This window comes from Crocodylus siamensis, chromosome 15 (assembly GCF_052110815.1).
Source record: "Crocodylus siamensis isolate JL-2025a chromosome 15, ASM5211081v1, whole genome shotgun sequence".
Lineage (NCBI taxonomy): Eukaryota > Metazoa > Chordata > Crocodylia > Crocodylidae > Crocodylus > Crocodylus siamensis.
The window spans coordinates 49,405,169-49,432,747 of record NC_143409.1 but is presented as its reverse complement, the minus strand read 5'-3'; the positions used below and the strand labels follow the sequence as shown (position 1 = coordinate 49,432,747).

At 46.7% G+C, this 27,579-nt stretch overlaps 1 protein-coding gene across 1 annotated transcript; it reads right to left on the bottom strand.

The window, feature by feature from the left end:
* Positions 1–396: 396 nt before the first annotated feature.
* Positions 397–7,441, bottom strand: LOC149852673 (uncharacterized). The gene is made up of 2 exons (XM_090029817.1): positions 7,371–7,441; positions 397–6,047 (listed from the first exon to the last, which is right to left on the bottom strand). The coding sequence occupies exons 1-2, from the start codon at positions 7,423–7,425 to the stop codon at positions 5,113–5,115; spliced, it is 990 nt and encodes a 329-aa protein (XP_089885943.1). The 5' UTR covers positions 7,426–7,441; the 3' UTR covers positions 397–5,112.
* Between the last annotated feature and the right edge of the window lie 20,138 nt (positions 7,442–27,579).

The window sequence follows — 27,579 nt, the reverse complement described above, 5'->3', positions numbered from 1 at the left end:
GGTTCCACAGAGGCTGGAGCTAGACCAGGGGTTTAGCCATATCCAGCCCAGCAAGTGGTTCATCCGGCCCACCAATAAGTTTTGGGTAGACTTGTAAAACATTCATTAGCATGTGTTACGAATTACGCTCTTAAAGCCACGTGCAGTTTGCTTTAGGCTGGGGACCAAGCCCCCTTACCGCCAGAGCAATGGTTCTTGATCCTCCTTCCTGGAGTCATCCTTGGGTGAATTTACCTAGTGCTGGCTGTGGAGTCATTCTGGGAGGACGAGCGTGGCACTCTGTTGTCAGCAAGCCTAGAGTCCCATCTGGGTCGCCAAAAACTGTTACGAATTATACTTTTAAAGCCACATGCAGTTCGCTCTAGGCTGGGGCAATAATCACACAGAGCAAGTATCCAAAATCAAATACAGAATCTTTATTTGCTCAAACGAGGTGCCTCTTTGAGAGAGGGACCCCACCTACTAGTTATAATACTTTTTTATACTTTCTAAGTACGTAAGCATTAGTTTGTGATTAGCTCGTGCTTGTAAAAATACCCAATCATTTATTAACTAAGTCACTATTCTGTCCAACCAAGTGGCACTGTGGGCGTGAACACTGAAGTTTAACTCTCATGAATTACATGCCCCCTATATTTTGTCTCAGGATGTTTCTTTATCTAACAAAAACAAATCATGCCCGACTTTCAAAGTTCTCCTGTTAACAAGACTCCCCTGTTAACTGGATTCAGCTAGCTTCGTATCTTATCAGTACCCCTTTTCCCTCCCAACCGTCTTGTAAGTGCTGTGTCCACTTTAATAAAATGAAGGCAAAAGAACAAAAAAATAGCCTCACTTTTAGCATTACAAAGCCTTGCTTTAACCCTACAAAATTCATATACAGCACATGTTAATAAGCATTGTTATTTTGCTTAAGTGTGGAAATGACATGAAGAATGGAGAACTGCTGCTGGGCATGGCCTTCCTGGGGGCTCTGCCTGCACTTGTCCACCAGGTGGCAGCAGGGCCCAGTGCTTCACCCATGTCCTTGCCTACAGGAGAGCAGCAGTGCTTCTGGCACGGTGTGCACATGCAGCAGCATGCACCCAGGGACCTTGTGTTTGCAACCTGAGCTGGCAAAACTGCCCAGAAAGGTCCCTGAGGGAAATGAGCAGCAACCCCACTGCACACAGCCCTTGTCAGCTCCCTTTCCTGAGCTTCCCACAGCTCTGGGGGACACATCCAAGCAGCAAGTAGACATGGGACACTCCTCTGTGAGGCTTGTTCCAATGGGACACTGCTCCATGCCACTTGCCCCTGGCCCCTCTGCTCACCTGCACTGGGTCAGTGGCGTGGAGGCCATGGGGAAGACAAGGCACTGTGTGCTTCCACATCCTGGGAAGGTGTGTGGAACATGTGGCAACATGGTCGTCTTCAGTGATTTGTGAACTGTGTTCTGGAAAGGTTTATAAAAAAATGCTATTTGGGAAATTATATGGTAAATTGGGACCTTTATTCTGGAGTTTTGTGTGGAATGTTGGTTTTTCCACATGGAAAACTGGTAATTTTGTGTGGTACTTTGGGGCCTTTTTTCTGGCATTATGTGTGGAAATAAGGTGATGTGAGGGAAAACTGGTTATGACATTTACAGTGTAAAGTTTACACTATACATGCCATAACAATTTTTAAGTGTAGCCATTGTTAAACACCATTCATTTTGCGTGCAGCCCTCAGCAGCTCACCAAAATTTCTTCACTGTCCCTCCAGCACACACAATTGCCCACCCCTGGGCTGGACTGTTCTAAGCGGTGGTAGATGACAGAACGAGGAGCAATGAGCTCAAGTTGCAGGTAGGGAAGTTAAGGTTAGATATTAGGAAAAACTTTCTCATGAAGAGCATAGTAAAGCACTGGAACAGGTTATCCAGAAAGGTGGTGAAGTCTTAATCCTTGGAGGTTATTAAGATCCGACTAGACAAAGCCTTGGGTGAGATTATCTAGCTATCGATGGTCCTCCTTTAGGCAAGGGGGTGGACTAAAAGTGACCTCCTGAGGTCCCTTCCAAGCCTCATTTTCTTTGATTCTATAATATAACACTGGCCCCTCAGCATATTAGTAAAGCTTCTAGTTTCTCTTTAACTGGTGACAAATGTCTGTTGTATTCCACGTGATGGTGTGCCACACCACCTGTACCTGCCTCTTCAACATCCTAGATCCACCAGTGGCTGTCCCCCTAACTACCATGCTCCATAGCTGCTGGTGTCCCTTTTCTCCAGGAATGTGTCCAATCCATTTTTTAATCCTGTTAAACCAACAGCTACCACCACATCTGGTGGCAATGAGTTCCCCATGACCGTAGGAGGTCCCTTCTAGCTCAACTTGCCTAAAATTCTTTTATAATCAGGAATGCTGAAATCTTCCCTTTTATCTTTTTAACAGAAGAGGACATTTTCATGCTATTGGATAATGGTGGAATATTATTCATGACAATAGACATTTTCCCTAGATTTGTCAATCACAATTAGATTGCAAGTGTTGGTGATGTGGAGATGAAAGACAGAGGACTTTGTGTCTATCTTAAGGTTGTGGACACAACACCTCTGCTAAATTGACGAATATGTGGTAGAAAATGAAGCAGATGTGCCATGTACAGCCTGATCACATAGTAGATCACTGTAATTCAAGACACAATTACCCCCTGGAGAAGGCTGAGTCAAGTTTATTTTGTAATGGTGGAGGTGTGGCTTCCTATAATCCTCTCAGATCCAACCAAAATGCTATTCAAATACTCACAGAACTCTCCTGTGAGTATAAACTCAGTATAGCCTTTATTCGTGCCATCATCCATGTGATCAGATTGGCTGCCAACAGGAATAATCCAACATTAAGCCCAAATCCATCTCTTTTTTCCACCCCTTTTTCAGACATTATAAACATTTATGCCTCCTGAGTGCACCCAGTTGCACAGCTCTACAACCAATCATATTGTCAACTGTGCCACACTAAACCAATTACTATATTTCCTTGCAAACTACACACCCTCCAAATGGACCTGGACCTTGGTTTTATTTTGGAAGGCAGAATGTAGGGGGTGAGGGGATTTTCCCAGGATCATGCCTTAAAGCTGACTTTGTCATGGACAGCCTGTGCTACAAGATAGTAGGGCAGGTCTGTAGGGGAGGAGTGTGGTGGGGCTGTTGCACCCCCACCTTGGATTTCTTCTCCACCCAAACTTTAAGCAAACTGTCTGGCAGTTGCGGTGGCATTTCTATTCAGGCAGCAGTGGGGAAGTCATTTGACTTCATGGGCTCCATTATAACTGACCTGATTTCTTCTAAACTCTTCTTTGCATGGGTGCCAAAGACCCTCTCTCCTTTTCAAGGGCCTTGATATTCCACGAATCAAGCCAACCTTTCTTCTGCAATGCTTCTGTCTGTTAGCTGCTCCTCAGATTGTACCTTCTATTTCACAGCCCTGCAGTCTGTTTCTAACTCGTTCAAAACATTAACTCAGGTGTGGCAACATTTACTCAGGTCAGTGTTAACTGGTATGGAAATGACTTTCAGGGAAGCGTTGGAGGCACTATCAAGATACTCAAGAAGGCTTGGTTGTGTTTTATGAATCTGAGGAAGAGCTGTCCTTTAAATTCTAATGACAGCAGGACTAATGATACAATGAGCCAAGTCAGTCCTGAGGGCACTACAACTCTTGAGGCACTTTAGATGCTGTAACAACCCTCCTGCACTCCAAAGTTAATTGAGTTGCTTTGCATCATTGGTGATTTTTCAGGCAAAGTGACCTGGCAGTGCCCATCTCCTCTCCAGGTATGGATGGCCATTGGCTCACAGGGAGTTAATCCACCCTTTGATAGGTCTTGTTTTTAGTCCTGCTAGGTGTCCACATGCCCTCCTCAGCCAGGCTAACCCAGGTGGGAGTGCCAGTTTTAGTCAGTGACAACCAGACCATGGAACAGGCTGTATTGGTTTACATGGTACCACATAGCAGACCAAGAGAGGCCTGGCCTGACAGGCAATAAAACAACAGTTGTTGATTATTTTTGCCTAGCTTGTTGTGGGCTTTTTTTAATGCATAATAAATGACATAGCAAATTTATGCACAGTCCAATCAATTTATATTTGTTCTTGCTTCCAGTTTTTATTGAATAATGTAGCTCTAGGACACTAACTTATTAATAAAGCTTCTGGTTTCTTTTTAACTTGATAAAATAAGTGTTGTAATATACTGTGAGGCACTACACCAACTGCCACCCCCCTTTTCAAAATCCTATATACCCCCATGAAGATGAATGCTAGCTGCTTTCTGGGACAGCAAATAGTGGGGATGGAGTCCAATGTTAACACTTTCCAGAAAGAGCTGTTGCCAACTTAAGAGTGGCTGTGAAAGGCTTAGTGGCAAACTGCTCCTTCTGCTTCCTGTCTGAGAGAGAAGCTAATATTTTCCTTGCAGCACAGTGTCTCCATGCTTCTGTTCTTCCAGTCAAGCAAATAAAATCAACCTTCCCTCTTAACACACGCTACCCAAATTTGGAGGGCTGATTTTGGGGGACAGCTGTGTGTAGTTTGTGAGGAAGTATAGTATGTGACTGATTGGACTCAGCACACACGGTTGACCATGCATAACCTCATCAGTTTGGATGCCAGGTGACTCAGCTGGCCAATTAATGAACTTAGTTTAAAACATTCCTACATGCCTTTCATTACTGTTGTACCTGGCTCATTTGTGCTCTCCTATAGGCTTTCCTCATCTATTGTACAAGATCAGTATTACTTATGTCCATGTCAAGATGTTCTTGAAGAAAGTCTAAGTCCTTTGGTGATCTCTGTTGCCTTCCAGAGAACTACAGACCCATGGCATTAATACCACCTGCTATAACCTACATGTGGGACACCATGAGGCCAGTTTCACCCCAAAGAAGCGATGCTTTCCATGCATGCTAGCTCTGTTGCCCCTTGGTATCTGGGGGCAGTAATAGCACCAGTAGTGGGCACTTAGCTGGCCATGTGTCTGCTCCTTACTACAGGGTAAATTTACCAGGGGACAGGGGGCCGAAGGTGAAGGAAGGAACCAGGGTAAGCTGCTATGAAGTGATTGTGTTGGATGGCCACTTGCTTTGCTAGATATTCTGGTGGCATTTCCTGCTTCTCTGAAGGACCATGATTAAACAAAGTGTGATGGAAAGGGTTGCCAGAGCAATAGTTAATGTGTTCCTGGCAGCCCAGGACCACCATCCTGGCACTTTCACCATGTAATGGATAATGCCTCTGTTGTCATGATAGACATTGATCTCATTCTCTCCTTTCCCAGCCAGGAAGACCAACTCCATGCCAGCTGCACTGATCACCAGTCTGGCACTGGCCTGGACACTCACTGGCTCCTGTGGGAACTTCTCCAGTGCCACCTCAAAGCACCGGCTCAGTGGCTCTGGGGCTCCCTCCCAAGCCCATATGCGGTTCTGCACCTTCAGTAGGTTCTCAGTGCTCAGCCGCTCAGGGCGGGCCAGCAGCCGGGCCCGGTATGGTGTTGGCCCCTTCACATTGTACTGGGGCTTCCCATTGGTGACATAGACGTAGATCTCATGCTCTTCATCTCCAGCACTGAATTCTAGCACTGTTCCCTGGCACTGGACAACCAGCTTGGCATTGCCTTGGATGCCAGCTGGCTCCTCTATGAACTTCTGTAGGGCAAGGTCCATACAAGCGCTGAGCTCGCCAGTCATTTTCCCTTGGCCCTCCAGCCTGGCACGTGCTCTCAACAGGTCAAGAACACTTAATGGCTCTGGCTCCTCGGCCTCATATTTCACTGCCCCTTTGGAGATGAAAATGGCTGCAAGGCCTGCAGCTATGCCCACCAGCAACAGCAGTGACCTCTGATATGTTAGGCTCAGCATGAATCTCAGAAGGCTCTTGACCATGCTCTGAAGCATTCTGGGTAAAGAGAGCAACACCCAACGAATGAAGCCACATGTCACGTTGCTTCCTCTGCGGGGGATCTCACATCTTGGTGCCATGGGCTCATCTGTGACTCCACTGTGGTTCTCATTTTGAGGACCTGAAGGCAACATGAGGTTAAAGGATGTCAGTTTGGGGGGCAGCTGGTGGAACTCTGACCATAACAGAAGTCTGACATTTGGGGCTTAAATGAAGACAAATCACCATCATAACTAGGCAGACCAATGGTGATGAGAAAGCCCAGGGCTGGGTAGTGGAGGTGGCAGAGAGGGGCATCAGTAGAGCTGGGAAGCAGGGACTGAAGCCTGGAATAGAAGGAGGCTGTAGGTCAGGAGTGAGGGGCATCAACAGGGATTTATATTGCAGGCAACTTAAGCCAGGTGCATTTGAAGTAGGACTTCTGAGAGGCCAGGAAGAGAGAGAAAGAGCTGAAAAAATGAGGGTGACTGAGTCTGGAGAAGAGAAGCTCAAGGAAGAATTTCATACCAGTCTTCAAATCCCTGAAGGGCAATAACACAGAGGATGGGATTTTCCTTTATGGCTGTGTGGGACTGGGCTGGGAGCAATGGTTTCCAGCTACAGGAAGAGATACTGAGGTTGGATATGAGGAGGAACTTTGTGACCATGAAGGTGGTCAAGCATTGGGACAGATTGCCCAGACAGGCAGTGGGATATCCATCCCTGCACGTGTCCAAGAGCAGGTTGGACAGGCATTAAGTTGGCATGGTTTAGTCTGGGATGATCTTGCCTTGAGTGAGGGGGCTGGACTAGATGTGTCCTCATGAGGTCTCTTCCAGCCCAACTTTCCTATGTTATGAAAGCATGAGCCTAGAAAGAAAGTGGGGAAGGCGGGGAGAGAGAGAGAGCCATTTGGAGAAAGACAGGAGTTCAAGTCTGGGAATTATCTGTGTTGGGGACAGAGATGAACCATCTCTCCCAGTGGTTGGAGAAAGCAATACTGCCAGCTGTAACCATTCATAAATCAGGAGTCAGTCTCTGATGATGCGACCATAAGCCTGGGTTCAGTTTTTACTGTGAACATCCTGGTCTCTGGGGTCACCTCACAGTCTAAATTCACCCAGAATTTAGTGTATTCTGCTACAGTTCCCCCAGAGCCGACTTCTCAGTGACCCATGGGCCACGTCCTTTTCTCCCTCCAGCTTGAGCAGCAATGGAAGCAATGAAATTTGCCCGGAAGGGACCCACCCTGCTCCTTTCCCTTCCCCTCATCTCTTTCTGCCCCACTTCACAACATTGGAAAAAGAGAAATGACTTCACTAGTTTTCATTATCTTTCCTTCCTAGGGCAACTGCTATAAAGGGCATTTCAGGATATGGAAGGGTGTGACCCTCTTGAAACAGCCCACATGGGGGCTGAACTCAAATGGGAAGGGGACAGAAAGGAAACAAGAAATGCTACCCACCTCCATTGTTTTTGAAGCGTCCAGAGGGACTTGTCTTGATTTGCTCACTCTGCATCACAATGTCTTGCACTTTTGCTTTCTTCCCAAAAGGTCACAGACGTTTGACTTTATTTTTAGTGCGGATGATCACAGGTGCCGGGAGTTCTTTCAGCTAAATGGGCTCAGAGCCCAGCTTATAGCTCTTGGGTAGAGGGAGGGGAGGGTTGACTCTCTACTGCCTGTAGCATCATGACACAAACACACACGCAGACAACCAGTGATGTGGATGGCCCAGAGTTTGCCCTGGCAGGGGCCATGTGCATATGTCCATACATGTGTTGATCTGACAACTTTTACAACTCCCCTTGATGGCTATAACTGGGTGTGAATGCCCATGGGAATTGTTACTTGTCCAGAAGTGTTCCTGTACAAGCTGAATCAGGAAGTACGTGGACTTTCAGGAATCAGGTTTCTATGGGTGGGTCTACAATATTGAGAAGGCAGGTGCATATGCTGTGGCTTCTCACATAGAACTCAATAAAACAGACATCTATAAATATATATAGAGAGACATCTATATAGAGAGATCTAAATCACTCTCAATGGATGGATGGAGAGATGGAAGGACGTGGGTGGGGGGGTAGATGGATGGAGGGTTGGATCTTGGATTTTGAAAAGGGAAGTACAGGTGGTGTGGTGAATCATCACATATATTACAACACACATGTTTTCTCCAGTAAAAAGCAACTAGACACTTTACAAATAGTGAGGGGCCTAGGGCTGTATGATTCAATTTAAGACGGGAGCAAAAACAATTATAAATTGATTGGAATGTGTAGTAATTTGCTATATGGTATAGTATGGAGAAAAATACAACAAATGAAACAAAAAATAATCGAATCTGTTGCTTCATTAGTCTTGCTGTTGTTAGAATTCAATGGACAGCTCCTTTTTATTTATTTTTTCCAGACTCAGAAAACAAAATCCAGCTTTCTTGGATGTCTTGACAGTGCAGTCAGTGCTTCACTGAATGGTATTTCCACACCTGAATTTATGTTCACCTGAGTTAACATTTCCACACCTGAGTCAGTGTTGTTTGATAGAGCAGCGAACGGTCTTCAGGGCTGTGAAATAGGAATTTCATTAACCAGGAGCTGCTAACTGACAGTAGCATTGCAGAAGAAAGGCTGGCTTGATGACACTGCTCCCAAACCACCAAATTTGCATATGTATTTCACATACATATCTGCATATGTATTTGGGATCAGAAGGGAATTTCACCCCATGGCCAGAATGGGATGAACTATGAGGGTGAGGGGGGATTGCTTTCCTCTGTAGTGGGGGTCACAGCTTCTCCTTGGGATCTCTCGAGTGAATAGTAACAACCTTTTACTGTAACACCCAGGTCCTCTTCTTCTGAGCTGCTGCTTATCCAGCTGGTCCCCAAGCCTGTACTAGTGCATGGGATTGTTCCATCCTAAGTGCAGCACTTGCACCTGTCCTTATTTATTATCAGTACAATATTTCCGTCTGTCACAGGGACTGGTTCATGAGACCTGTCGTAAAGAGCCATTTCTGTGCAGACAATACCGGTTTCCCTCACTTTATGCTGTACAGGCGTGCCTGGAAAATGGTGCATAACTCGAATTCACATAAAGGGAACCCACTTGACAATGTAACAAATAGGGATACCTTCCAAGACCTCAAGTGTACTGACCCCTAAAACCATTTTTACCACTTTTACAAGTCAATTTTGGTGCTCCCCAACAGCAGACAGTACACACAAGTGCAGGATGGTTGTGAAAGTTACCAGAATGGGCTGGCAACTACAGAAACATGTTGCAGACAACGAGCGAAGAGCACAGATCCACACAGGAAACTATCTTTGGTGCTCAGCAGTCCCACAATGCACCGCATAAAGCAGCTGACTGTGGGTTTCCACCACACCAATCACATAAGAGTGAATTTGCCTTGCATATAATGATTTTTTTTGGTATAAAAAAGGTCATTGCATAAGAGTGAATTCACACATACAGAACCCACATAAAGTGAGAGAAACCTGTATCTGCAAATTTTTTTCCAGTTGGTTGATTTTAATTTTAATCAATTAATTAATATTTCCCTCTTTCAGGCACTAAACCCACATTTCCTTTGCTCCATTTGCTACTGCTTTCACTTGGATCTTGGCCCTTGCAAATTGGCAGCATGCCCTGTGCTTGGATAACCAAGCAGTTCAGGTAATTAGGCTGTGGGTAATTGATCCTGTGCTCTCTGTTGTCCTTACACAATTTCTTTTATCAACCATACAATCTTGTCAAGAGAAAGGCATTCCTTGACAGTATCTGCTTTTCTCATCCTGTGTTACAGAATAAATTATAACTGCTGACTGCAACATTCCAGTTCTCTGAGCTGTACATCCAAGTTTCAATAATATGCATGGTATCATGTTTCTCCTCCTATGGGAACAGCTCCAGCTATTCTTGTGACTACCCAGGCCTCTAAAATTAGCACAACAGCAACTTTGTAATGCCTTCTCTTTACGCCCTTTGTGCTTGCCCTTGTGTCTGATGGACCCAGGGATTGGTTTACCAAATAGATGATTCCAGTTGTTGCTCCTAGTGAGAGCTAACATTTAAGAAAGGCCTTGAGAGGACAAAATAAGCACCCTCCATTTCTTTCTTGATTAAAGTTGTAACCAATTGACATGACAGGGTTACAAGTCAGCAAGGGATGATACAGCAGCTGTAGCTCTGGTATTTAAGATCCTAAGAGCTGCCATTCACTCAGACCGTAGATCCATCTTGTCCAGTCTAATGTGTCATACAGCATGAGACAGTGAATGCTAAAAGGGAGCATGAACTGAATCTGACCAGGATTTTCTAGATGTTCCTTTCTTGCTCCAGCATTTAAGGTCTAGGAAATTTGGCATGAATCTGAATAGCTGAGTAAGAGATGCACAGAGGCTGTGTCCCTAGCTCCCATACTCAATAGTTATAGATGCCTCTTTCCTCCCAGAATGGGGCTGAACTCAAATGGGAAGGGGGGAGAAAGAAAAGGATAAATGCCTCCAAGAGTCTAATTCCTCTTTGCATCTGACTAAACTCTCACCTTCCACTGCATCTGGTGGCAATGAGACCCACACATTAACTACACTCTGGGTGAAAAAGAACTTCCTTGTGTTTGCTTTAAACTTATGACCTACTAGTTTCATGGTGCGTCCCCTACTTCTTGTATTAGGAGACACAATAAACCCCTATTGACTTTCTCTCCACCATTTAGTGTTTTGTAAACCCTTCTCATCCCCCACATCTGCCCAAGCATCTTTCTAAACTCAATGGGTCTGGTGTTAGTTTAGTCTCATATGGAAGCCCCTCCATACCATACATTGTCCTTGCTGCCTTTATCTCGGCCTTCTTTAGTTCTTTTGGAGTTGTGGGGACCAGAACTGGGCAGTCTTTGAAGTGTGGACACACCATTGATTTGTTAGTTTGTCTTCAACCGGAAAAAGAATAGGTGTTGTATTCTTTTTGATGATATACCTCACTATCTGCACCCTACTTTTCAAAATTTGAGATCTGCCCATGCCTGCCCTTGAAGCACCTACAGAGCCCTGAGAGGAAACACCAGGTCCTTGTCAAGGTCTGAACTCCTATCCCTCCTCAGAGCTCCACCAAACAGCCCTGAGGCCTCTTTGTCATCTCAAGATGCTAAGCAACCTGAGGGAAAGTATCTGCTTGGGCCAGATGGCCTCACCAAAAACAACATCTCCCTCATCTTGACTATGGCCAACAGTCACCCCATGCCCCCACTCCCTTTTTCCCCATAGGATCATGGGATGATAGGAAAGTTGGCCTGGAAGGGACCTCACAAGGTGACATCTAGTCCAGCCTTCTGCTCATGGGTGACTGGTGCCTCCTGAGTCTGGGGGAGCACCAGATCGCTGATGGGGACGGGGGGGGGGGCATGGCTGATCCCCAATCGCAGAACCACCAGTGGTGAATCTGGTGAAACTGGAAGTGCACTTCCACTGTCACTTCTGATTTTGTAGCTAGCACTTCCAGGGGTTGCATGGCCAATCTCAGGGGGGGCACATGTACCCACGTACACCTCCTATGAATCGCCAATGCTTCTGGTCAAGGCAGGATCATCCCTAAGTCATTCTATCCAGGTGTCTTACCAAACTGCTCTTGAAAACTTCCAAAGATGGAGACTCCACCACCTCTCTGGGCAGCTGTTCCAGTGGTTGACCCTCCTTGTTGTCAGACAGTTCCGCCTTATCTCCAACCTAAATTTCCCCTGCTGCAGCCTGAGGCCACTGCACCTTGTCCTGTCACCTACAAGCAGAGAGAAATTCATTTCCATCCTCTGTATAACCATTATTCAGGGATCTGAAGATTATTATCAAACACCAGAAGGGAGATTCTAGAGAAGATGGAGATTGGACCTAAGCTCTGAGAGTACCACAAAGAGCCCCAACACAAGCCCTCATTGTTGGACAATGCTTCCCCATAGCCTAGCCATCCCTATTTGCCTTGGATATGGATTGGGTGGTAACAGTGTGGCTAGTGCAATTGGATTCTTGACTCTTATGGAGCTCTTAGGTCCTCTAAACTGACAGGGCGTAGGTCCTCTAAACCGCTGTGCTCATTGTCACCCTTTACCAGGCTATGGGCAGTTCATCTGTGATTTTCATTAGTAGTAGGAACAGAAGGGTGTTATGGTGTGATGTTGTCTTGTGTGGTGTCAGGGTTGAGAGTAGTTTTGTGAAGAGTTTAGGTTATAGATTTGTATAGGATGGTTTTGATAGGGATGAACCTGCCTCAGGCAGGGGGTTGGACTAGGTGATCTCTCAAGGTTCCATATAGCCTGACTTATCTATGATTCTCTGAAGAGGTCTAAGGACAATTAATAGGACAGATGGAGCATCAGAAGTTGCTGTTATTATTCACTAATACTGTTCTACTACAAGGACTGCAACAGAGGGATGGCTGAGCCATGACAGCTGGTAGGTCTGGGCTTCTTGATACCAACTGGAGCAAGGGCCAGTTTACCCCAGGAGGAGACCTGGCCTACATATATGATTAGCAGTTCATCTGTACTGTGCTCATGCAGTGGGCCAGGCCAGCAAAAACCCACCAGGAAGCATGTCTCTGGACTCAAAACCAAGTCTTCCTGTGTTCTTGGAGCCTAGCTTCACTTCACAGATCGATCCACTCCTTGGAGCAGCTGGGTCCTGATAGGGGCATAGTCCATGCACTCATGACATGGGTCTGCTGCATTCTGAGATAGATCTTGCCATAATGCAAACCTTTGCTTCTCTCGTCCTCAGCTCAGCCATCTCTCTGCTGGAGACACAAGTTCTGTGAAAAGAGACCATCTCCACGTGTGGTCTAAAATGGACACCAAGAATTCAAATAGAAGTAATGGTGCTCTCCCCTACTCTGGAGGTCTTTAAAAGGAGACTGGACAAACACCTGGCTGAGGTCATCTGACCCCAATGCTCTTTCCTGCCCAGGACAGGGTGTCAGATTTGATGATCTACTGAGGTGTCTTCCGACCCTAAAATCTATGAAATTTTGAATAGTGCCTCCTACTAATAAGCATATGAGAGAGAAACAACAGATAGTTCTTCAGATGCAGCCACCCATTGATTAGACCCACAGGCATGGGTGGATCTAGGATTTTGAAATGGGGATGCGGAGGGCGTGGTACTTCATCCCATATAGCACATCACACATTTTCCCCTGAGTAAAAAGAAACTAGATCCTTTCCTTATATGTTAGGGACCTGTTATTATAGGGGTTATTCAGCTTAAAGTAGAAGCAAAAAGATCTTTATTGGAAAGTGCATTAATTTGCTATATCATATATTATGTCTAAAAAAACCCCCCAATGAGGCAAAATAATCAAAAGCTTCTATTTTATCAGTCCTGTAGCCATTAGGATCCACGCAGTGAACCAAAGACTGCGGAGCTGGTGTCATCGGGAAGGCTTTGGCTTCCATGACCACAGCCCGCTCTTTGGAGAGAGAGGCAGTGAGCTGCTGGGAAGAGATGGCCTCCACCTCTCTCCCCTGGGGAGGAGGCTCTTCTCAGCCAGGCTGGCTGACCTGCTCCACCGGGCTTTAAACTAAGCCTGCTGGGGGATGGGGGGACTACTGCCACTGCTGGCCTGCTGAGTGACCCTTGCAAAGCCAGAAGACCAAGGCACTTAAGGGAGACCACCCCTGCCTCAGCCCTGGCACAATCTGTGGGCAAGGCAACAGCCCCCAAGGGCACACTTTCCTGCCTGTACACTAATGCCAGGAGCCTGGGCAACAAGCAGGACGAGCTCATCCTCCTGCTCAGTGCAAAGAATTATGACGTTACTGGGATAACGGAGACCTGGTGGGACTCCACCCATGACTGGACCACGGGGATAGAGAGCTATACCCTGTACAGGAGGGATCGTGTTGACAAAAGGGGCGGGGGTGTACCTCTCTATGTGAAGGAAAGCTACATGTCCCTGCAAGCTGATGTTGGCGATCAGCATGGACAGCAAGAGACCCTCTGGGTAAAAATTCGTGGGAAAAATGGCACAGGGGACACAACGGTGGGAGTCTACTACAGACCTCCCACTCAAAGTCCCGAGCTTGACCAGGAGTTCGCCCGGGAACTGACTGAGGCCGCTTGCTCCAGGACCTTGGTGGTCATGGGTGACTTCAATTACCTGGACATCTCGTGGGAAGATCACTCAGCAAAATCCGAGCGGTTGCAAAGCTTTCTCTCATGCGTGGATGACCTCTACCTGACTCAAGAAGTCTATGGGCCAATGAGAGGCAAAGCGCTGCTCGACCTGGTACTGGCTACGGGGGACGACCTAATCAGTGACATAGTAATCGATGGGAAGCTGGGTGACAGCAACCATGAGCTGATCACCTTCACCATCTGCCGTAAAGCTGGCAAGTCAGTCAGCAACACAGAAGTCCTTGACTTCAGAAAAGCCAACTTTGACAAGCTCAAGAGGCTTGTCGGTCAGGCCCTCAGGGACCATGACCCCAGGGAGATGGGAGTTCAAGAAGAGTGGTTGCTTCTCAAGGAAGCGATCCTCAATGCACAAGCTACATCTATTCCAACATGGAGGAAAGGCAGCAAGAAGGCACAGCAGCCCTCCTGGCTCTCCAGGGACCTAGCGGACCTCCTGCGGCTAAAAAGGAAAGCCTACAAAGGATGGAGGATGGGATTTACCTCCAAGGAGGATTACTCCACGCTGGTCCGGTCCTGCAGGGAGCAAACCAGGAAAGCCAAGGCTGCAACTGAACTCCAACTAGCTTCAGGCATCAAGGACAACAAAAAGTCCTTTTTCAGATATGTGGGGAGCCGGAGGAAAAGCAAGGGCAACATTGGACCCCTGCTAAACCAGAGGGGCAACTGACAACTGATGCCCAGGAAAAAGCCAACCTATTAAACAGGTTATTTGCATCAGTCTCTCAGCAGTCCCATGGGATGCCCATGCCTGCTATGGGACAGGGAAATCCAGGTGATGGGGATCCCCTACCCTCCATAATTGCTGACCTCATGAAAGAACATCTTGAGAATCTGGATACCTTAAAGTCAGCTGGCCCTGACAACCTGCACCCCAGGGTACTCAAGGAGCTGGCGAGCGTCATAGCCCAGCCCCTGGCATGGGTCTTTGAAAACTCCTGGTGCTTGGGTGTAGTGCCCAAAGACTGGAAGAAGGCCAATGTGGTGCCAATCTTCAAGAAAGGGAAGAGAGTGGATCCGGCTAGCTACAGGCCCATTAGCCTGACTTCTATCCTGGGGAGGATCTTAGAAAAGTTTATTAAGGAGGCCATCCTTGAGGGACTGGCCCAGGCTAACATCCTAAGGGATAGCCAGCATGGGTTTGTTGCAGGTAGGTCTTGTTTGACCAATCTCATTTCCTTCTATGACCAGGTGACCTATCACCTGGACAAGGGAGAAGAGATTGATGTCATATATCTTGACTTCAAAAAAGCCTTTGATCTGGTATCCCACGATCACCTCTTGGCCAAACTGGCCGGTTGTGGCCTTGGCTCCACCATGCTGGCTGGGAAATTGGCTCCGTGGTCGGACCCAGAGGGTTGTGATTGATGGCAGTCGCTCATCGTGGTGCCCTGTGACCAGTGGGGTCCCTCAAGGCTCTGTCCTTGGACCCATACTGTTCAACGTCTTCATTAATGATGTGGACATTGGAGTCAGAAGTGGACTGGCCAAGTTCGCCAATGACACCAAACTTTGGGGCAAAGTATCCACACCAGAAGATAGGCGGGTGATCCAGGCTGACCTGGACATGCTCAGCAAATGTGCGGACGAGAACCTGATGGTGTTTAACACCGATAAATGCAAGGTTCTCCACCTTGGAAGGAAAAACCTGCAGCATCCTTATAGGCTTGGCAGTGCTACGTTGGTTAGCACTACAGAAGAAAGAGACTTGGGGGTCATCATTGACCACAAGATGAACATGAGCCTCCAATGTGATGCTGCAGCTAGTAAAGCGACCAAAATGCTGGATGCATCCATAGATGCTTCTCGAGCAAATCCCAGGATGTCATTCTCCCCTTGTACTCGGCCCTGGTGAGGCCGCAGCTGGAGTACTGCATCCAGTTTTGGGCTCCACAATTCAAAAAGGATGTGGAGAAGCTTGAGAGAGTCCAGAGGAGAGCCACGTGCATGATCAGAGGTCAGGAAAACAGATCTTACAATGATAGGCTGAGAGACATGGGACTCTTTAGCCTGGAAAAGTGCAGGCTCAGGGGTGATCTGATGGCCACCTATAAGTTTATCAGGGGTGACCACCAGGATCTGGGGGAACGTTTGTCCACTAGAGCGTCCCAAGGGATGATGAGGTCGAACGGTCACAAACTCCTGCAAGACCGCTTCAGGCTGGACATAAGGAAGAATTTCTTTACTGTCCGAGCCCCCAAGGTCTGGAACAGTCTGCCAGCGGAGGTGGTTCAAGCACCTACATTGAACACCTTCAAGAGTAAATTGGATGCTTATCTTGCTGGGATCCTATGACCCCAGCTGACTTCCTGCCCTTTGGGCAGGGGGCTGGACTCGATGATGTCCCGAGGTCCGTTCCAGCCCTAATGTCTATGAAATCTATGAAATCCTTCAGATCCATGAAAGTTAAGCTAGCCTTCTTGGGCATCCTGATAGTGATTCCAGTGCTTTCCTGAAAGTTATTTCCATAACACTGATCATCCTTGTTGCCCATTCCTGGACCTTCTCTAGGTCTTCAAAATCCTTTTGGAGCTGTGGGGACCAGTACTGGGCAGAGTCTTCAAGGTGTGGACACACCACAGATTTATAAAAGAGCATCACAATAGTTTAGGTTAGATATTAGGAAAAAAATTCTTATGAGGAGGGCACTAGAGAACTGAAATAGGCTCCCCAGAGAGATGAAATCTCCATCCTTGGTGGTTTTGAAGACCTGGTTAGACAAAGCCTTAGATGGGATGATCTAACTGGGACTAGTCCTGCTTTGAGCAGGGGTTGGAATAGATGTGACCTCATGAGGTTCCTTCCCAACCTCATTTTTTATAATTCTATGATCCTGTCTTGTTGTTTTATCCATATGCAGAGTCTTCATGGGACATTTAATCCTGGATCATCATAGCTACAACATCGTTCATCCCTGACATTTGCACACCTATGTCTCTAGCTAGACTTACAAACAGTCTACAGAGATGGGAAGTAAGAGTTATGTTAGGAGGAGTTTCTAAGGCTAGTTTGATTCATGGAATATCAAGATTATTAAAAAGGGGAGAGAGTCATTAACAGGGGCAGATCATTACTGTTAACATGGGCTTGGGGTAAGTTATTACCCCATATGGAAAAAAACATTCATGTCTGGGGTAACATGTTACCTTGGTCAGTTTTTCATTCACAAAGAACAAGCCATTCATGTATGCTGGCTGTTTTTTGGGGATATTGTGCACTTCAGTGTTAATGACAATGTCAAAAAAAGAATTAAAAAAAAATTAATTAACTTTAAGATATTGCACAAAATATGCATCAGGGGTAGGAAATTACCCCATGGGAACATATGAAAGTTAAAACTGGAGGCTCCTGGCTGGAGCTTCTTGCCTCTCTGCTCAGGGTCAGACCAATCATTATATTTGGGATCAGGGAGGAATTTTACCTCATGGTCAAATTAGTATGGACTTGGGGGTGGGGGAGGAGCTTTGCCCTTCTCTATCATGCAGGGTGTGTGGCCTCTGTGTGGGATCTCCTAAGCATATATTAACTGCATTTCATAGAAGCAGAGCATTTGGTTGCTTTGGTTGCTGTGGTTCTCCTGCTTTAACAGTGGCAGGTTTGGATGTGATATCTTGTGTTGTGTCAAGGTTGATTCATAGATTCATAGATGTTAGGGTTCGAAGGGACCTCAATAGATCATTGAGTCTGACCCCCTGCATAGACAGAAAAGTGCTGGGCTCAGATGACCCCAGCCAGATGCCCATCCAACCTCCTCTTGAAGACCCCCAGGGTAGGGGAGAGCACCACCTCCCTTGGGAGCCCATTCCAGATTTTGGCAGCCATTACTGTGAAGAAGTTCTTCCTAATGCCCAGTCTAAATCTGCTCTCTGCTACCTTATGGCCATTATTTCTTGTGACCCTGACGGGCGCCTTGGTGAGTAGAGCCTCACCAATTCCCTTCTGCACCCCCATGATGAATTTATAGGCAGCCACAAGGTCGCCTCTCAACCTTCTCTAGTGGAGGCCGAAGAGGTCCAGGTGCCTTCATCTCTCCTCATAGGGCTTGGCCTGCAAGCCCTTAACCATATGAGTGGCCCTTATCTGGACCTTCTCCAGGTTATCCACATCCCTCTTGAAGTGTGGTGCCCAAAACTGGACACAGTACTCCAACTGTGGCCTGACCAGTGCCTGATATGGGGAAGTATCACCTCCCTGGTTCTGTTTGTCATACATATGCTGATGCATGATAAAGTGCAGTTAGTTTTGCTGATGACTTTGTCACACTGGCGACTCGTGTTCATCTTGGAGTCCATTAGGACTTCGAGATCCCTTTCCACTTCTGTGCTGCTGAGCAGGTCATTTCCTAGGCAGTAGGTGTGCTGGACATTTTTCCTCCCTGGGTGCAGCACTTTGCATTTCTCCTTGTTAAATCGCATTCTATTGTTTTCTGCCCATTTGTCCAACCTGTCCAGGTCTGCCTGTAGTTGTTCCCTGCCCTCCGGTGTGTCCACTTCTCCCCACAGTTTTGTATCATCCGCAAACTTGGACAGAGTACACTTCACTCCCTCATCCAAGTCACTGATGAAATCATTGAAGAGTATCAGTCCAGGGACCGAGCCCTGCAGGACCCCACTACCCACTCCCTTTGAAATCAATACCGACCCATCCACCACGACGCTCTAGGTACAACCCTGTAGCCAATTTGCCACCCACTGGACTGTGTAATCATCCAAGTCACAGCCTCTTAACTTGTTCACCAGGATGGGGTGGGGTACCATATCAAAGACCTTCCTGAAGTCTAAGTAAACAATATAAACCCCTCCTCCTGTGTCCAGGTGTTTTGTAACCTGGTCATAAAAAGAGACTAGATTAGTCAGACATGAGAAAATAGAATTTTTGACACACAGCAACATGCAAATGGCAGGAAAGTGGAAGGGGTGGATGGAGTGGCAAATACCTTTGCAGGAGGAGGAGGAAGGTCATGACAAAGAAGGCAGCAGCTCCAAAGGCAGCTCCAGCTCTGTACCTAGTGATCTCTGTGCTCTGATCCAGACACATGCCCTGCTGCTTGCATGAAGAGCAGGAAGAGAACAAAGCGCTTGGGACAGCAAGAAAAACTTCTCTGTTATAGCAGTGAGGCTAGATTTGTATACAACACTGGTACAGATCAGAGTCCCATTCCCACAGGGCAGAGCGAGTCATCATGGCCTCCTCCTGTCTGTTCTCCTTCCAGACAGAAATCCAGAGCCTCCCCATGTAGAATAGGTGTTGCTCATCCACAGTCACCTCCTCTTCAGGTCTCAGCCAGGTCACTCAGACTGTTCTCCTGTCTCTGATCTCAGAGATGTGGCTCAGAGTTGCATTCTCTCCCGCCATTGTTTCGAGGGAATGGGGCTTCTGAGAGACTCTGAGACCTTCCAAAGGATGAAAAACATGGCTGGCATTACAAATCCATGCAGAGCACTATGTTGCAAATAGGTAGGTGATGTTGTCTTATCCCTTCTTTGGAGCTCAGCCATCCAATCTGTCTCCTCAGCCAACCCACCTCGCTCTCTGTCTGCTTGCACTCATTATGATCCATCCTCTCCCTATGATTCAATCTATGTTCATGTCTCCCTCTCCCCTATGTTTCTGGGATTTAGGATAGATGGACATGTCTTGCTGGCTGTCCATCTATTCAACCTTTCATCGCTCTCCCAGCCTTGATGCAAGTCTCACAGTCTCCTCCATCCCCTGCTGTAAGCTCACTTCTGTCTGTCCACCCTAATATTAATCTGTCCCTTTTTGGGAAGAGTCTGGAAGGCAAGGTAATGAATTCAGTAGGTCTCCTTCCCCCAGTGGTTCTCAGCCTCTTTAGACTTACTAGACTTGAGAGCACAGCCGAATCCATGGTGGGCCTGGTCCAGTTTCACCAATGTGTAATTCCTGTTCCACGCAGACTTTAAATCTAAATGCCTGGGAGAGTGTCACAAGAGCATTGAGGTGTCCTGTGCCTTAAGGAAAGACAGATGGCCGGCTGTCAATCAGCAGGGCGGTGCAGCTGCGGGTTGCTAGGGCAACCAGCCGGTCAGGTGACTGGAAGGGGGCAGGGCCGGGCCCTTTATAACAGCTCAGGCCTAGGCTCAGGAGCAGTTCCCCTCTGGCAGCCGCAGGAGCCACAGCTCTGTGGCAGAGCTGAGCAGCCGGGTCAGTGGAGGTGGTTTGACCGGCTGCGATGATGCGAGGAGAGAGAGAGAGCGAACCTGGTTACAGGTAGGACAGAGAGAGCCAGCACTGGAGAGCTGGGTTTATGAGCCCGGGGGGGGCGCACGATCATGTCATGCCGGTAGGCTTCGTGTTTATGTTGTAGCCTCTTGGCTTGTGGTTTTGTTATAGTTATCCTTACACTGGAGGACTGGGTGAGGCTGTAAGGGTGAGAGGAGGCCTCACGGGGGCTCCCCAGTAGCTTGGGGGTTCCCAGTGCCCAGCGGGGGGCACAGCACATAGTGCCAGTGGGGCACAGTGTTTAGAGTGCCAGAGTGGCACTCAGAGTGTGGGGAATAGTACCCCAGCCACGAGAAGTGCGGCACAGGCCCCAGAGTGGGGCAGTGGGTGCCAAGTGAGTGACAGGCCCCAGGGGTGCCAGTGGGTGCAAGAGGCGTGGCCCAGGCCCCAGAGGGGGCAACAAAAAACCCAGGAGCACCAGAGAGTGGGTGACAAGTGGGTGACAGGCCCAGGGGTGCCAGAGAGGGACACCAGGGCATGGTGAGCCCAGGGGCACCAGAGAAGGGTGCTAGTGGGCAAGGGACTGAAGAACATCCCGGAAGAGCTGCGAGGCTTGGGGCATGCTAAAGGGGAGGTTGGAGGCACGCATTGCCCATAAGGCAGGGGTGTACTGGGTACCCACACTCGGACACCGCACTGATCTATACCCGTTCCAAGACAAGACAAGGCAGCCTCCCAAACTGAACATAGAACAGCAAAGACATGGCGGGCGAGTAGAGGGTGCTGGACTACCGAATTGGACATGGCAGGGGGCGCTAGGGAGTTCACAGTTGCTCCTAGACCCCACACCCTCACAGAGGGATAGTGGAATTTCTATTCAGGCAGTACTGAGAGTGTCAATTGACTTCATGGCTCACTGTTATCTCTCTGATTTCTTATAATCTCTCCCCACCCCATACATATGAATGACCCTCTCTCCTTCTTAGTGCTCTTTGTAGATTTCATAGATGTTAGGGCTGGAAGGGACCTCCAAGATCATCGAGTCCAGCCCCCTGCCCCAGGGGCAGGAAGTCAGCTAGGGTTAAAGGATCCCAGCAAGATAAGCATCCAAACACTTCTTGAATGAGTCCAGAGTAGGTGCCTGCACCACTTCTCGAGAAAGTTTATTCCAGATCTTGGGGGCTTGGACAGTAAAGAAATTTTTTGTTATGTCCAGCCTAAAATGGTCTTGGAGGAGTTTATGACCATTGGTCTGTTGTTTTTCCTTGGGGTGCTCTGGTGAACAGACATTCTCTCAGATCCTGATGTACACCCCTTATGTACTTATAAGCAGCCACCAGGTCGCTCCAGAGCCTGCACTTTTTTCCAGGCTGAAGAGTCCCCTGGCTCTTAGCCTCTCTTCATAGGGCCTATCGTCTTGCCCTCTGATCATGTGCGTGGCTCTTCTCTGGACTCTCTCAAGTTTCTCAACATCCTTTTTGAATTGTTGAGCCCAGAATTGGATGCAGTACTCCAGTTGTGGCCTCCCCAAGGTTGAGTACAGTGGGAGGATGACATTCTGAGACTTACTTGAGAAGCATCTATGGATGCAAGCCAGAGTATAGTTTGCTTTGCCAGCAGCAAAATCGCATTGGTGGCTTGTGTTCATCTTATGGTCAATCATGACGCCCAGATCTCTTTCAGCCATGGTGAATATGCCCTCACCCTGGCTGTCCCATGTCTTGCTAGGCAGAGTGGTCCCACTGGACTGATGAAAGACCTAAACGAAGTACCCATTGAGCAGATTGGCCTTTTCCCGAGTGTCAGTTAGCACCTGTCACCTTTGGTTCAGCAGGGGTTCAATGTTACCCTTGCTTTTTTTCTGACTCTCTACATATCTGGAAGAAAAAACCCACAGCATGCTTATAGGCTCAGCTATGGTGCTAACAAGCATAGCATTGCTGAGCCTATAAGCATGCTGTGGGTTTTTTCTTCCAGATATGTAGAGAGTCAGAAAAAAAGCAAGGGTAACATTGAACCCCTGCTGAACCAAAGGTGACAGGTGCTAACTGACACTCGGGAAAAGGCCAATCTGCTCAATGGGTACTTCGTTTAGGTCTTTCATCAGTCCAGTGGGACCACTCTGCCTAGCAAGACATGGGACAGCCAGGGTGAGGGCATATTTATACCCAGAATAAGTGCTGATCTAGTAAAGGATCACCTTGAGAGGCTGGACACCTTCAAGTCAGCTGGTCCTGACAGATTACACCCCAGAGTACTCTAGGAATTGGCAGGTGTCATAGTCCAAGCGTTGGCAAAAATATTCAAAAATTCATGGCACTCAGGTGAAGTACCTGAAAACTAGAAAAAGACCAATGTGGTATCCATCTTCAAAAAAGGGCAGAAAGTTGATCCTGGGAATTACAGACCAGTCAGTTTGACCTCAATCCCCAGAAAGATTCTGGAGAAAATTATCAAGGTGACTTTCTGGATAAGCTGGCCAAAGGCAACATCCTGAGGCATAGCCAGCACAGGTTGGTCACAGGTAGGTCTTGCCTAAACAATTGCATCTCCTTCTATGACCAGGTGACATATCATGTGGACAAGGGAGAAGAGATTGATGTCATCTATCCGGACTTTAAAAAACTTTTGATCTGGTGTCCCATGACCTTCTCACAGAAAAAATGGGCAACTGTGGCCTCGCCTTCACCACAGTCTGATGGCTGGGTAATTGGCTCCAAGATCAGACCTAGAGAGTAGTGATTGATGGCAGTGAATTATCATGGTACCCCATGACCAGGGGAGTCCCCCAAGGCTCTGTCCATGGATCAGTTCCTCTTAACGTCTCTATCAGTGATGTGGACATTGCTGTCAGAAGCGCACTGGCTAAGTTCGCCGATGACACTAAACTTTGGGGCATAGTGTGCACACTGGAGGACAGGCTAGTGATCCAGGCTGACCTGGGTAAACTTTGTAAGTGGGCAGATACAAACTTGATGATGTTCAATATAGATAAATGTAAGGTACTCCACCTTACGTTAAGCACATCACACAATATAACACCAGTCAGGGGCCAGGAATCAGATCAAAGTGGCCGTCTGCAAGTTGAAATCCAATGATAGAGCCAATCAGAGTCAAGAAACCAGGAAACAGATCCAATGGGAAGTCCAGGAACCAAATCAGGGTCATGAACCAGGAAAGCTGCAGAGCATAGGAACTGGGAGGCTTACCTCAGCAGCCATTGGCCAGAACTGTTGGCTGGCCTGGAGTTTGCTGTCACAGCTGGGGAGAAATTGGTGGGCTGTACTCCCAGCAGCTAATCACAAAGCTAGCCAGTTAATTAGTAGAGCTTGTCAGCCAGAGACTCAAGGCTTCCTAGACTTGGGGACAGAGGTGTATCTGGGGGCATGCAATTGCACTCCCCTTTGATTCCTGCTCTATCCAAACTTTAAAACAACAGCCTTTTATTTGGGAGGTGATGAAGGAGTCCATTGACTTCATGGCTCATCATCATATTCCTGATTCCTGCTAATCTTTCACCACTCCACAGGTGTGAACACCCCTCTGTCCTTTTCAAAGCTTTTGATCTTCCACTATTCAACCGATCCTTTCTTCTACAGTGTTGCTGTCTGTCAGCCCTTCCTAGAAATGTCTCTCTTCTATTTCAGAGCCCTGCATCTAAAAACTTCACTCAGTTGAGATCATATGAACTTCAGTGTGGAAATGACTGACCATGACAAGTTGGAGTTATTAACAAGGTGCTCAAGAAGGTTAGATTTTGTTTTATAGGCATATTGAACTACAATAGCCACAGGATGAATTGCACAATATTTTTTGCAGAAAAGGACCACCGGGTTACAGTGGACAATAAGTTGAATACGAACCAGTAATGTGCCCCTGTTGCAAAGAAGGCTAATGAAATTCTGGGCTATATTAATAGAAGCATTGCCAGCAGTTTAAGGGAGGAGATGCTTCCCCTTTATTCAGCACTAGTGAGGCCACATCTGGAGTCCTGTGCCAAGTTTTGGGGTCCCCACTACAGAAAGATGTGAAAAAATTGGAGAGAGTCCAGCAGAGTGCAGTAAAAATGGTTGGGGGTCTGGGGCATATGGCTCTGAGGAGAGGCTGAGGAAACTGGTCTTATTTAATCTAGAGAAGAGAAGATGGGGTGGGGCGAAGGAGAGGGAGGATTTAATAGCAGCCTTCAGCCCCCTGAAGGGTGTTTCCAAAAACAATGGAACTAGACTTCTTAGTGGAGGCAAATAACAGAATAAGGATCAATGGTCTCCAGTTACAACAAAAGAAGAGGAGGTGAGGTGTTAAGAAAATCTTTCTCAAGAGATGGGTAATAAAGCACTGGAACTGGTTATCCATAGAGGCTGTGGAATCTCCATCTTTGGGTGTTTTTTAAGACCCAGGTAGATAAAGCCCTGGCTGGGGTGATCTAGTTGGGGATGGTGCTGCTTTGAGCAAGGTGTTGGACTAGATGACTTCCTACAGTCATCTCTAGCCCTAATTTTCTATGTTTGTGTGATTTTTTTTTTTTTTTTAAATCTTTGGACTATTTTGAATATTTTTGCCTAATTTGGGTTTTTAGAAAACCTTTAATCCAGCAGACTTTTGCTATTATCATATAAAATCTAGTGCACACTCCAGTAGCTATATTTTTTTTATGCCTTGATTTTTAAACTGAATACTATAGTACTAGCCCTCCTAGCATAATAGTAAAGCATCTAGTTTAGCTTTAAGTGGAGAAAAATGTGTGTGGTGTTATCTCATATGAATCCCCTTTTTCTAAATCTTAGATCCTCTTCCTGCTGGAAGATCCTTCTGCCCATCCATCCCGTCATTAGTCTGTCTATCAACCTGTTTCTCCACTGGTACCGATTTTACCTTCCATTCCCATTTCCTATCTGTAGTTTTATGCATCCCTTTCCACCCTTTATGGCAGTGGTGTCTAACCTTGGGTGACCTTATTTGGGCTCTCAACTATAAAAATGAGGTAGCAAAGATGCTCAAGAGTGTTGATCAATTATGATGAATATGCTTCCTGTTTATAAATATGTGTTTCTCATGCATGGCAGTTTTGTCCATGTATGACAGTTGCAGCTCCAAAACAAGGCTCTTGTACACTATAGGAAGCTGATGTAAAATCAGTATGTTCATATTGGCTGGCTGAAATATGTTTATATGACAGAGAAATATGACATGGATGCTTTTCCCTACCACATGACCAAACTTTGACAAGTTGTGTTGGGGTGCTTAGGCCCAGGTGTCACACTAATTCAGGTAATAGTAAAGCTTTTAAATGTGACTGAGCATGAGACCTTGTATATAACCATATTTCTCTGCTAAATTCCTATACAAAGTAATGTCAGTTTAATGTTTAGGCTGTCTTCTATGTGTGTTATTTGTAGTTTAAGACTATAGTTAGAATAAGTTATAATTTACATTGATAAACACTGTATATATGAGTGCATCTACACATTCAGTAATGAGCTTTTGCTAATGCACATTAAATTTGTACCTCCATTGTGAGGTACTAGAAAAAGGTTCATTAGCCTATTTTTAATGCACATTGGTGAAAGTGCATGGCTTTTGTGACACTTTAATGCACATTAAAATAGGTTAATGTGCATTAAAACACATGTGTAGACAGGCCAACTATTTATTTTCTCAGGGACATCATTAGTGAATATAGCATTGTACTTACTCTTTTTCTTACTAAAAGAAAGTGTTATTGAATATGATGCATTCATTTAATTTTCGTTTGGTCTGTATTGGTTTCTTTGTAGTGGGAGTTTAGAGAGATGGTGGTATTGAGCAAGCATAGCAACATTAACAGTGAACATTACAGGAAACTAGACTGCAATTACTGTTATTATTTCTGTGTACTATATACTTTTAAGTCTGAATTTAGCAACCATGACATTTAGGGTTGTTTAATGGTATGGAAGCACAGTAAATATAATCCACAGTTAAAACAGTTGAATTAAATGTCATTTAATAGCTTTTCCAGACTTTGCATAAAATGTTATTTCTTAAATCTAAGAAGCTACAATGATTTTAAATGTTTTAAATGAAAAATGTAAAGCCCATAAATATTGTAATACTGTATTCATGATTTGTTGATCTTGTCTGCATCATTTTGGGGTCACAAATTTACAATGTTTAAATGAGGTCATTCTGAGGACAAGTTTGGGTGCTCTGCAGCTTCAGCCCCATACTGCTTATTCTGTGCATGGTGCTACCTAAGGCTCCTTAGCTCAGCTTCAGTCTCCCCAGATATGTTTGACCTCAGAAGCCAATGGAAAGTTCTGTGGTTGGTGCCTCTGCATTGCTGCAATGTCAGGCCACACACTAGGCCGGATGTGTGATGTCAGAGGTGCAAGGAGCTATGTACGTGTCTGTAGAAGGTTGAGTGCAGGTGTGCATGGGGGAGGGTGATCTCTAATATCCTGCTACAGAGGCTGCTTGGAACTGGCCTATATGTCCTGGGTCTCACACTGCCTGCATCTGGTAGGACTCTTCTGAGCTTAATGGAGAGATTAGCTTATGCACAGGGGGCAGTGGATGGGCTCCCCCACGTTATGGGGGTAGGTAGGAGCCCTAGGGGCAGGACACAGTCCAGTTGGTATATATGAGAGTCTGGCTTGATTCAGGAGATGTCTCAGTTGGGAAGAAAGGAGTGGAAGGCATGTGGGGAAAGAAGCAGGATCAGCTGCCCTTCCCATCCTTGTCTCCATCTACCTGTCTGGGATGCCCCTCTGTTTGTCCAGACTTTGTGGCCCATCCATCCTTATATTGCTGCATCCATCAATGGCTCTAACCACCCATTTGTCTCTGCTCACTCATCATTGTCCTTGGCATATAGGAAAGGTCTTGCTTTGTCTGTCTGTCTGTCTGGGAGTGAGCCACCTATGAGCTACAGACTCTTGGTTGGGGGCTGTCAGTAATGATCTCCCCTGTCCCAGCAGGAGGGAAAAGTCATCCAGAGACTTTGCTGAAGTTGAAGTGAGACCACCAGTCAGTTTCCCCTTTCAGTGCTTACTTTTGCTCTTAACTCCAGGCTGCACAGTGAAGAAAGATTTCCCTCCTGAGATTTGTTCATGAGTCATGGGAAACTGTTTGGAGATTTCCTAACATAGGCCCATTTGATGCTGGTTTCCACAGACGCAGGACCGGGAACTCATTTCCTACTGGAGGCATTCTCATTCACATGGGCAATCACAGTAATGTGATTCCACCCACCCTTATCTCTCTCTCTTTGATCCTGTTGCCATGGATCTCCTTGATGGGGCCCCTCTTATACACCCCAAGGTCATT

Bases quoted from the DNA above. Each gene is read 5' to 3' on its own strand.
- LOC149852673 (XM_090029817.1), bottom strand. From the start codon at position 7,425: ATGCAGAGTGAGCAAATCAAGACAAGTCCCTCTGGACGCTTCAAAAAC. The intron at 6,048-7,370 runs GTGGGTAGCATT...TGTTGCCTTCAG, and splicing joins ACGCTTCAAAAACAATGGAG to GTCCTCAAAATGAGAACCAC.